This window comes from Hyperolius riggenbachi, chromosome 3 (assembly GCF_040937935.1).
Source record: "Hyperolius riggenbachi isolate aHypRig1 chromosome 3, aHypRig1.pri, whole genome shotgun sequence".
In the NCBI taxonomy this organism is placed as follows: domain Eukaryota; kingdom Metazoa; phylum Chordata; class Amphibia; order Anura; family Hyperoliidae; genus Hyperolius; species Hyperolius riggenbachi.
This window is the reverse complement of record NC_090648.1, coordinates 63199401-63211922: the sequence shown is the minus strand read 5'-3', so window position 1 is coordinate 63211922 and position 12522 is coordinate 63199401. Positions and strand designations below refer to the sequence as shown.

Here is a 12522-nt window from a genome sequence, read left to right as displayed (position 1 = left end):
GATTGTAGCCCCTTTCTCTTTTGCTCCCCATAATTGTATCAGTCCCCCCCCCCTTCATTATTGTAGCCTCCTCCTTTGTTACCACAAATCCAGCCGGTTCCCCCCCCCCCCCCCCCCCCCAAATCATGCAGGGCAACAGTAAACGCTGGTGTTTTTCACCTGTTCTGCCAGTGTCTTTCCTGCCATCCAAAGAGGTGCCCAGGCCACATCACTGCTTGTGCCAGCTGGTTTATATGAAATCTTATGAACAAGCTGGTGGGCCATGCGAACGTCTGGGCATTTGGCCTAGGAAGTAAATCTTCAGTAGGCCTTACTTACTCCCATTAATTGCATTGGTCTGCCAGTGTCCAAAAATGTACTTCTCATAGAAGACCTGTTCATATTGTCACATATAAGTCTACAGATAATTGACTATGCTGGCAACTGTCCCTCACACCACCACAGGGTGACGCTAAGAAGGAAGGACTCACATAGCTCTTGTTTATTGCCTTGTCTCGCCCTTTAATGGGAGAAGCAATCTTCATGATCTGAGGAGACCTATGCTGTGGGCTCTGGCCTTACTATTCTCATTGATTTTGTTTGTCTTCTTGTGGCGTGGTACAGGAGGAATTCTCGGGACACTTGGGCATTCAAGCAGACAGAACCAGTGGCAGGGAACTATTACCCAGTGAATAGCCGCATCTTCATAAAGGTATGTGAAGTGGGTGGAGCTACAACAGTGTTCAGTGCATCAAAGATGGCTTCGGAGGAGCGATGGTGCGTCTACCAATTAGCCACAAGGTGCCGTTTTAGCTATGGCAACAACATGTGTCATAAAGCGATGCTAAGAGGGCGTACACACATCCAATTTTCATTGGCCAAGTTTACGACTTCCATGCAATATAAAGGCCAACAGATTTTAAATAATTGGAACAGATTGTGTAGGTAATCTTTCATAGTGCATGCAGGTGGTAAAATTGTCCTGTGATTGGCCAATCAAAATTGGATGTGTGTATGCACCCTTAGGATAATTGGCCTCTGGGGGGTTGTCTCCAAGCAGCATGACATAGGGGATGTAAACCTATAATACAACGTAATGGGGTCCAAAGGGTCTACCAGAGCAAGTGGGCACATCCACCAAACATGCCATAAGTCACCCAGAGCACCCCAGCCGCAGAAACGATGATCAGATATATCGGGTTGCAATCCATGCAGTCTCGGGAGGGTATAGACTCTTGTTCTGGTAAACTCTAATACAGAAAACCTCTGGATAATAAAACTCAGGCCCCAGCAAATGCATCTGTATAAATATACAATGTATGACCAATTCTGATCTATTAAAAGATACCCAAGGTGCCTAGCACACAAATAACTATGCTGTGTTCCTTTTTTTTTTTTTTTTCTTCCTGTACCTGAAAGAGTTAATCAGGTATGAAAGTGGCAGTTCCTGTCTTAGTCAGATTACAGTGTGACCCTCACTGATAAGAAATTCCAATTATAAAACCCTTTCCTAGCAGAAAATAATTTCTGAGAGCAGGAAAGAGATAAAAGGGTCAATAGTTCATAGATTTTAGCTCTGGCATACTTCAATGAATGTGTCATTGAGCAAAAACAAAACAGTAAAACCTTAAGTAGATTTTAATAAAAAATTTAAAATTTAATAAAATAAAACGAATATTTTAAAAATATATTTTTTTTTAATTTTAGGAGAAGGACGCTAGATACAATTGTTTGTTTCATTCGTTTATTTTTACCTGGGGTGTACTTTAAACTTCTGATATAGTAAACTACTTTTCCTGGTCCCTTTGAGTTTACTAAAAAGGGATTCTACTGTAGGAACACAAAAGCTTTATCATTTGTATGGAAAAATAAAAAGAGCTATTTTTGTTTAGCATCCTACAGCAATGGGCCCATCTCTCATCTGAGAGAACTGAGCCAATGGGCTCAATTCTAGTAGCGTTTAGATAATTACCTCATTGAATTTGATTTACCTCATGAAGAAAATTAAACTTTTGAATTCTGGTAGTTTAAAGTTTTACCTCATGTAATTTCATGAGGTAATTCATGTGGTAATTTTCTACTATAAATGTGTGGTATTTAGTAGTGAAATACCTCACACTTGAATTCTGAAGAGAAATAAGGGGTGTGTTTGCATGTCTTTTACCTCACATAATTAGACCTACCTCTACCACATGATAAATGCAGTGCTGTGACAGAATTGTGATATCTGTCACATAACATGGAGCCTTTTCAGCTTGTTCTGTTTTCAGGGCCCCCATATTTTGCTGGAATAAGTAAAGGTGATCTGACCAACAAATCCCCCCCCCCCCCCCCCCCAGCTTCCATTTTGTTTTAACCTCCTTGGCGGTTAATTTTTTCTGCAAAAATTGCAGAATTCCAATTTTTTTTTATTTTTTTTTTAATGTTTCATGTAAAGCTACCAGAGTGGTAGCTACATGAAACACCACTAGAGGGCGCATGTGGCCCTCTAGTCAGATCGTCGCCGGCATCTATAGCAAACAGGGGAACGCGTATATAACGCGTTCCCCTGTTTGGCTTCTCCTGTCGCCATGGCGACGATCGGGATGACGTCATGGACGTCAGCCGACGTCCTGACGTCAGGCACACCCGATCCAGCCCATAGCGCTGCCCGGAACTCATTGATCCGGGCAGCGCAGGGCTCTGGCGGGGGGGGGGCCCTCTTCAGCCGCTGCGTGCGGCCGATCGCCGCAGAGCGGCGGCGATCAAGCTGTGCGCGCGGCTAGCAAAGTGCTGGCTGCGCGCACAGCAATTTACAGAACGAAAATCGCCCCACCGGGGGCTGAGATCTCCCCCTGCGCGGCATAGCCCGAGCTCAGCTCGGGCTTACCGCCAGGGAGGTTAAAAAAGAAAAAGTGCTCCAAACCCTGTACAATCCATCTGCCGCGCCCGGCCCCCCACCACATTGTCATTCCCCGACCTCTGATTGGAAAAAAGTACAAATGCTCCAACCCACAGCCTCTGTTTTAAAAAATTAAGTAAAACTGCGGCAAATACAGATTTCCCCAACCCCTCCCCCCCCTCCTCCTCTGGTTAAAAGTGCTCCGAGGGCCCCCCCTCCAGCAGCCTGTAAAAGTGCTGTACCCCCCCTCTAAAAGTAAAAGTACTCGCACCCCCAGTCTTTAAAAGTGCAGAACCCCCCCCCCCCTCCCCAGCCTCTAAAAGTGCTCCTTCCCCCCAGCCTCTAAAGATAAATGAGCTGGGGTTTTTTTGTTTTTTGTTTTTTTATATAATGGATGCCTATAAATTTACTTTTCATAGGTTGCTACATAATCAAATGCACCTTCCCTCCTCACAAAAAAAAAAAAAAAAAAAAAATCTTCCAAAGACTATCCTAACTTATTGAAGACAGTTAAAGACTATTACCGTATATTCCGGCGTATAAGACGACCCCCCAACTTTTCCAGTTAAAATATAGTTTAGAATATACTCGCCGTCTAAGACTACCCCTCTTCCAACGCACACCAAATTAAAATAAAAAAAAATCATGTACTGGTGCTGTGTATGAACAGATACTAGTGCTGTACTGTATGTGTTACCCAGTATATAACAGTATATAGTCAATTGACTTGTTGCTTTGGTCAGCTCTCCTTGTCTACCTGTTTATCAGAGCGGTATGAAAGAATAGATTGCGCTCCCTCAGCAGGGAGATCTGAGAGGCGGTAACAGGATAGGGCGTATCACCCAGCATCATGAGGTATTTTACCTACAAAAAAATATTTACCTCACATAGCTGCCAGAATTGAGCCCATTGTCTGCTTCCCACCTCAAATGAAATCGCAGTTTAGCAGAAGCGGTGTCCGGGGATAACAAAGCATAAAGGAAAGGTATAAAACCTTTTATGGAGGGGCGTGTCCTTGCACCAAATCTTGTAAGAAGAGCAGCTCTGAGGCTCTGTACAGTTGTCCTAGAAGTTTGCAAAAAATGGATGACCTGGTTAGTTCAAAAAAGGTCTCTAAAAGCGATATTACAATTATGGCAAAAGTCCAGCTTAGACACAATTTGAAAGAGCCGGACAAAATTCCCTCTGTTAACTTTTTGGGGTCCATAAGTCAAAACGTTTGCCCACCCCTGGTCTAGACTGAACTCAAGGTTTGTTTTGTTTTTTGGGAGGGTTTTTAGCTCCGTTTTAAAACTACATATGTTATATGGGTGGTCATTCTAATCAAATTTCATGGAGTCCTTTTTTTAAAGGACAACTTAAGTGAGAGAGATATGGAGGCTGCCATATAGATTTTCTTTTAAACAATGCAGATTGCCTGGCTGTCCTACTGATCCTCTGGCTGTAATACTTTTAGCTATAGACCCTGAACAAGCATGGAGATCAGATGTTTGACTGGATTTGCCACATGCTTGTTTCAGGTGTGATTCAGACACTACTGAGGTATGAAAGATCAGCAAGATAGCCAGGCAACTGGTATTGTTTAAAAGGAAATAAATATGGCCGCCTCCATATCCCTCTTATCTCGTGTTCCCTTTTTAAATGCAAGGATTCCAATGTTTATGGAATCTCCCCTTGCATGGGAATTGTTGATTGTGTAGTAAGCCAGACTTTTGTACTAGCTAGTATATATATGCTGTTAATGTCCTGATCTGTGTGTGGGCCTCTTGCAGAACGCTGACGTCCAGCTGACCGTTCTCACAGATCGATCGCAGGGAGGATCCAGCATTACTGATGGCTCATTGGAGCTAATGGTGGGTATTGATTAAAGTGGACCTGTGAGTCTGGCAATTAATGCTCGATGCATAACGTTCATGTGATTTCCATGTGATGACAGGTCCACAGGCGCCTCCTATATGATGATTATCGTGGTGTGGCGGAGCCGTTACTGGAACCAGGCCAGTATGGGGAGGGGCTTGTGGTGCGGGGGAAACACCTGCTGGTACTGGACACCCCAAAGGCTTCTGCCGACGTGCACCGGACTCTGGCCTTGCAGCAGTACTTATCACCTCAGATCATCCTTTCCAGTGGAAAAGGGGTTTCCTACTGGAACAAGCAGGGGCCAACCAACAAGGTGAGTGGGAAGTTGGATTTCTGCTTATTGGATGTCTGTAATGAAATTTGAAAGGGACTCAGAAGTCGTTTGTTTGATTTTTATTTTATTTTATTTTTTTCTCCCTCTTATTTTCCTTTTTTTTTTTTTTTTTCCTTTTTTTTTTTTTCCTTTTATAAATTGTATTTTTTATTAAGAAATAAATTTTTGTATAAAGCAGACACGAATAGAACTAACAATATCATTTTCAGTAACATCTTAAAAAGAACAAAAGTGGAAATGGCTACTACATCCAATATAAAAATACAACTAGAACCATTATGAGTTAATAGAGAATAACCAAAGCCTCTGGGAACTTCTCTTCAAACTAGGTGGTTTTGTAACTTAGTGAGATGGTTCATGTTGTTCAAAGAAAGGGGAGATTTCCCGCTATATACGTAAATAAAGAATATAACAAAACATATTTACATTATTATAAGAATTGGGGTCTTAGAAGTCTTAAAGAGAATCTGGTATGTTTACTTTTGTGCGATTTTAACTATACAGTGTGTTAGGGGACATCTCCTATTCCCCTCTGTCACAATTTCGCCGCTCCCCGCTGCATTAAAAGTAGTCAAAAACCGTTTTAAAAAGTTTGTTTATAAACAAACAAAATGGCCACCAAAATCGGAAGTAGGTTGATGTACAGTATGTCCACACATAGAAAATACATCCATACACAAGCAGGCTGTATACAGCCTTCCTTTTGAATCTCAAGAGATCATTTGTGTGTTTACCTTCTTCCCCCTGCAGCCATCATCCACTGAAGAGTGACAGGCTGATTGTTTGTTCCTGCAGACAGCTCTGCTGTGTCTGTAATTCCTCAGGCTGTGAAAGAAGCTGGGCTGTCACATATTAACAGAGGACAATTTATCCAGCTTGTAAAAGGCAGCTCTCTTCTCTCACTGATAAGAGAGCAGAGACACTGCTGGCTTATGTAAATAACACACACTGGAGTGTGCATAGAGGGGCCTGGCGAGGGGTGTGCATAACAGATCAGCATGGAAGAGTTGTCAGCCTTCCAGACACAGGACAAATCAGACAGGGGAAAGATAAGTTGATTTATTAGAGATGGTGATGATAGAAAGTGCTGCAGTAAGCCAGAGCACATTAGAATAGGTTTAGGAACTTGTAGGATAGTAGAAAAAAGGATTACATTTTTGTTGTTTCTTTAAGGTGTCCATACATCTAAAGATCTATGGGCAGATTAAGCAAGAGACAGATTTCTCTGAATGGAGAGAGATCTGTTGGCTGGCCATACACCGCAGGAAGGCAGTAATCTGCCTTGACGCCGCCGGTCCTGCCCACCTGGCGTGACATACTTGTGGTAGGAGCATACTGTAGTACACAACAGGAACCATGATGCACTTAAACTGTATACATCTGTATAGTTATCTACTTCTACCTACAGTATTTTGAATGGAAACCTAATTATCTCCATATGACCCCTTTCACACGGCAACTGACAGGTGTTGAATTCACCGCCTGTTGGCTGTTTTTCTGCACCAGCGCTGTACAGGCGGTCTCGCCATGGAGTCGGTTATGAGCTTGGCCGCAGCCATGCCCTGACTTGATATGTCAGTCCTCTGCTGTGACACAACTGTGCTGCAGTGCTTGACACGAGTGGTGTTACTAATGCTTCAATTAGTATTTAAATTGCACCCGGATTGCACTGGCGGGTGGCAGATTGAGACTGAACGGTTTGGCAAGCACAGTGTTCACCCTCCTGTCTGAAAAAGGCCTAAATGTCTTCAGTCAAAAGTATTGACTGCACCACAGACTTGTGTAGGTCTGACATATTGGTTTATTTAAGGGAATCTGAAGTGAAAATAAACTTCTGATATAATTTGTACAGCTAAGAAATAAAAAAAAAAATTGCAGCACAGATAAGTCTGCTATTTCCAGTACAGGAAGAGTTAAAGTCCAGTTATCTATGCAAAAGAGCTTAACTGATCTCTCTGACTTTCAAAGTCGCAGAGAGCTCTGTCTTCTGAAGCTTATTATCTCAAGTGTCTTCTCTGCAGAAAAAAACAAAAATACAGTGACAAAGTTCAAAAAGTCATTAGCCTGCTCTGTGAAATCATTTAGAATGCTGAGCAGTGTATAAACTGCAAATATTATAGAATGATGCAATGTTATAAAAACACTAACTGAAAATAAAAATGCTCTATTTATCTGTACTACACAACCAATTCATTAGATCATACTTTATTGTCCCCTTCAGTGTCACTTTAATGCCTGTTATCCATGCACTTCCTGTTATCTTAAAAGGAATCAAGGTGAGAGGAAGGCTGACATGTCCTTCTATAAATCACCTGGCAGTTTTGCTGATCCTCTGCCTCTTATACTTTTAGCCATAGATCCTGAACAAGCATGCAGATCAGGCGTTTGAATCCCACACCAGAAATAAGCTTGTCAGGTTTGTCAAACACTTCTGCAGCCAAAGAGATCTGCAGGACTGCCTGGCAACTGGTGTTGCTGAAAGGACAACTGGCATGAGGGGTATGGAATCTGCCATGTTTATTTCATTTTAACCTCCTTGGCGGTAACCCCGCCCTGCTGGGCCGATTTGCTTAATTTTTTTTTGCTGCACGCAGCTAGCACTTTGCTAGCTGCGTCAGCACACCGATCGCCGCCGCCCCGCGCTTGATCGCTGCTATCCGTCGCTCCGCCCCCACCCCAACCCCCGTGCGCTGCCTGGCCAATTAGTGCCAGGCAGCGCTGAGGGGTGGATCGGGACTCCCAATGACGTTGGTGCCGTCATCCCACCCCGTCGCCATGGCGACGGGGGAAGCCATCCAGGAAATCCCGTTGATTTAAGGTGGCCACTAACTGTCCAATTTCTAGCGAAAAATCGTTCGAGCGATCAGAAATTCTGATCAGATGGAAAATCGTTCACTACACCATCAACTAACCAATCATTGCTTTCTATCTATCACGACCACCAAAAATCCAAATTTTCGTTCGACGAAAATTCATTCGGGCGACATTTTTTTTCACTCGTTCATAATCGATTGTGTCCACCAATAGAGATTATTTACAACCAATCCGATCAGAATTTCTGATCGCTCGAACGATTTTTCGCTAGAAATTGGACCGTTAGTGGCCAGCTTTAAAAAAAAAAAAAAAAAAAAAAAAAAACTGCTGCGCTCCCTCCTGGCGAAATTAATTAGACCGCCAGGGGGTTAAACAATGCATGTTGCCTGACTGTCCTGCTGATCCTCTGCCTCTAATACTTTTAACCATAGACCCTGAACTCAAGTCTGACTGGATTAGCTGCATGCTTGATTCAGGTGTGTGATTCAGACACTACTGGTGCCAGAAAAGTTCAGCAGGACAGCCAGGCAACTGGTATTGTTTAAAAGAAAATAAATATGGCCTCCTACATGTGTCTCCCCTCAGGTTCCTTTTTAAGATGTATACAAATCAAATGCAGGTAGGTGGACACATGATTGTGAGGGGTAGCAAGGTAGGAGGTGTATAATGTCCTATATATACACTGCATAGTATCCACACCACACTGCTCTCACTTCTGTACTTGTATGGCTGAGCAACACATTTGCCAGTCATTTAGGTAAGGAAATAACCTTCCCCCATATTCTGAAGGATTATAACAATTGTGTCATGTAGAAGACAGTGTCCACTGCGATAGCTGTGCACTCTACCAGAATACTATGTATTTTACCTGCATAAAGAGACCCTTACAAACATTCCTACTGCTGATGTTATTACTCTTCAGTTTTCAGCTCTGCAGAAGCCACTGCCAGACAACCTGCACTTGCTCACCTTTGCTTTGCATGAGCCCGGGAAGATTCTGCTGCGTCTGGAACACCCGTTTCAAAAAGACGAAAGCAGCAACTATTCTCAGCCAATCACTGTGAATCTCAAGGTGAGAACTCATCGCTGACTTTCCTATACCTCTCCATCTAAGTGCCCAGCACAACAGGTTCTGTTACCCACCGCAACCTGTGCCCAGCACAACAGGCTATGTAACCTAATGCAACTGATGTTCAGCCCAACAGGTTCTGTTACCCAATGTAACCAGTGTCCAGCCCAACAGGCCCTGTTACGCAACCCGTGCCCAGCACAACGGGCTCTGTTACCCAACGCAACCCGTGTCCAGCACAACGGGCCCGGTTACGCAACCCATACCCAGCACAACGGGCTCTGTTACCCAATGCAACCCGGGCCCGGTTACGCAACTCGTACCCAGCACAACAGGCTTTGTCACCCAACAGGTTCTGTTACCCAATGCAACCCGTGCCCAGCACAACAGATTCTGTTACCCAACACAACCCAAGCCCAAGACAATGGGCTCTGTCACCCAACGCAACCCTTGCCGACTTTCTTATACTCTCCATCTACATGCCCAGCACAACAGCCTATTACCCAACGCAACACAACAGGCTGTTACTACTTCTCTTCGCTTTAAGGTTTGTTGGAAAAATGATTTGGTGCTGCTGGCAGAACAGACACTTTGAGTTCTCGGTCATGCTTACACTCTGTCTTAATTCCAGGAACTCTTCTCCTCACTGACTCTGTCCGACTTTTTGGAAACTACGCTGGCTGCCAATCTGCCGAAAGACCAGATGAAGCGGATGCAGTGGAGAGCAGAGACCGGTGAGCTGGAGGGGTGGAGCCAGTGGACGGGGTTTGAAAGAAGTCTAAAAGGCTTCTGGCTACAGTTGTAAATGGTTGTGTGTAGGGATGGTCAGTGAGATAAGAATAATTCTGAGTTCATATACAATTTATGTAAAATTTGCGATATTGGACAAATTCAGGAAATTCAGGCAAAACTGTTTATATGATTTTTTTTTTTTTCTGCTTGGTTTGGGTGTCCACACGATGTTTTGTATTTATGGCAGGGTTTTCGTCTTTATTTTGCATGCAGGGGAGGGTTAGGAGTCAGGAACGGGGTCTGTGTGGGAGGAATGGTTAATAGTTTTTGCATCAGGAGTGGTGCTTGTGCTAGGAGGGAGGGGGAAGATGTTAAAGGGAACCTAAACTGAGAGGGATATGGATGTTTCTTTTTAAACAATACCAGTTGCTTGGCAGTCCTGCTGATCTTTGGCTGCAGTAGTGGGTGAATCACACACCTGAAACAAGCATGCAGCTAATCCAGTCTGACTTCAGTCAGAGCACCTGATCTGCATGCTTGTTGAGGGGCTGTGGCTGAAAGTATTAGAGACTCAGGATCAGTAGGAGAGTCAGGGAACTGGTATTTTAAAAGGAAAAATCCATATCCTTCTCAGTTTAGGTTCCCTTTAAGGGTTAGGCGTCAGGAAAGGCGTTGGGGGGGGGGGGGGGGAAGGTTCTGTGCGAGAGTAGGGTTAGTTTTAGTTATAGTAAGAAAAAAAAAAAATCAGTAAAGGTAGCCATACACTTAGATTTGCAGCAGATTCAACAATCAGATTTGTCAACGCCTGTCAAGTCGAATCTGACGTGTGCCACACACTAGGAACGGTTTTTAGAATTAAATCTATTGGAAATCGATGTAAATGCATTATTGCACCATTATATCCAATGCAACGCTATGGGCCATTGATCTGCTGCCAGCAGCAGATCTAATCGATCGATTGGCTGATTTGAAATAGATTTCTGATCGATTTGATTCCATGGAATTGATTGATGTCTAAAATCTACCAGTATGGGCCCCTGAAGATTAACCAATATTTTTTACTATGAAAAGTTAACACTAAACATTAGAATATTGGTAACTGTACGGATATTCTCCTATCAGAAGTTTTCCTGCGCCTGATTTTCACTGGTGCAAAAAATTGGTATGCTAATTTGTTTTTACTGAGTAGCTACGTACTCGTAATCAAAATTTAAATGAGACAGCTGAGACCTCAGGAGGGGGGAGGTGCTAACATACCCATGTGGCTGTCTGATTCGATGCGTCCCACATTACTCCCAAGCTTCATCCTTCAACCCGGAAGCAGGACCAATCAAATCTCCTCGGCTTCATTAAATTAGTCTTAATTTACACATGAATACTCAGTACCAAATTTTGAACATGCATGAAATTTTGCACTATCCAGCAACTTAGAAATGTGTATCTTTTTGACCATCCCTAGTCATATGGTGTAATGTAATTTTTTTTCCCACCAAGCTGTGTACTATTGCGCATGCTCCCCCCCCCCCCCCAAAAAAAAAAAGTTAACCTGAGGTGAGTAGGATATGGAGGCTGCCATATTTGTTTCCTTTTAGGCCTTTCACACAAACGTTGCGTTAGATGCGACGTTAAGGTTGCATAACGTGCCCCTAACGCATGTGAGCTTTGAAGTTGGATGTTCTATAGAGCCGCGTTAAGCGGCTTTTGATGTGTCAGTGATGCGTACTTTTTGACACATGCGGCGGTGACCACGTAAGCGGAACACTAGTCCCGCCAGCCAATAAGCGGCTGTTCCAGGAAGTAAACACTGCAGGGCATATTAATTAGCCATGTGCCTGGCCACAATAGCGGACTCTCCCCACCGCCTCTCCTGCCCCAAAGTTAAAGAGAGAAAAAATCACTCAGCATGTGCAAACAGCCTAATGCGGCTAAAGCCGCTTTAACATACAGCACTTTCTTTAAATGTGCTGCGTTACAATGTAATGCAACGTGGGCACTGTGAGCAGCTCATTGATTTTTTTTTTCATTGCTGTGCGGTGGGCTGCGTTACAGGCTGCTCTAACTTGCGCCCTCCTGGCGGTTAATTTTTTTTGCAAAATAGGCAAAAATCTTTTATATTTTTTTGTTTCATGTAAAGCTACCAGAGTGGTAGCTACATGAAACACCACTAGAGGGTGCATGTGTCCCTCTAGTGCGATCGTCGCCGGCATCAATAGCAAACAGGGGAACGCGTATATAACGCGCTCCCCTGTTTGGCTTCTCCTGTCGCCATGGCGACGATCAGAATGACGTCATGGACGTCCTGACGTCAGACGCCTCCGATCCAGCCCATAGCGCTGCCCGGAACTCATTGGTCCGGGTAGCGCAGGGCTCTAGCGGGGGGGGGGGGGGGGGGGGCTTTTCTGCTGCTGCGTGCGATTGCCGCAGAGCGGCAGCGATCATGCTGTGCGCGCGGCTAGCAAAGTGCTAGCTGCGCGCACAGCACTTTAAATGGCACAAATCGCCCCACCAGGGGCTGAGATATCTTCCTGCGCGGCATAGCCCGAGCTTAGCTCGGGCTTACCGCCAGGAAGGTTAAACAATACCATTTGCCTGCCAGCCCTGCTGGTCTACTTGGCTGCAGTAGTGTCTGAATCACACCAGGAACAAGCATGCAGCTAGTCTTGTCAGATCTGACTGTCAAACACCTGATCTGGTGCATGCTTGTTCAGGGTCTATGGCTAATAGTATTAAGCCACATACACACAGACCATAGTCTTTTGAAAATGAAAGATCACAGACCAATCTTACAACCCTTCATGTAGTATGAGAGCCATACCTACACAGTCTATTCTATGGAGCTGAACTCTCCATAAG

General features: G+C 44.1%; 1 protein-coding gene across 1 annotated transcript in view; it reads left to right on the top strand.

The window, feature by feature from the left end:
• The window catches only part of MAN2B1 (mannosidase alpha class 2B member 1), a 90897-nt gene that overhangs the window by 73559 nt on the left and 4816 nt on the right, over positions 1 to 12522 (top strand). Inside the window, exons 19-23 of the mRNA XM_068274207.1 lie at positions 604 to 691; positions 4633 to 4713; positions 4797 to 5033; positions 8791 to 8940; positions 9569 to 9671. Of these exons, the coding sequence (XP_068130308.1) occupies positions 604 to 691; positions 4633 to 4713; positions 4797 to 5033; positions 8791 to 8940; positions 9569 to 9671 (659 nt within the window). The remainder of the gene's footprint in view (positions 1 to 603; positions 692 to 4632; positions 4714 to 4796; positions 5034 to 8790; positions 8941 to 9568; positions 9672 to 12522) is intronic.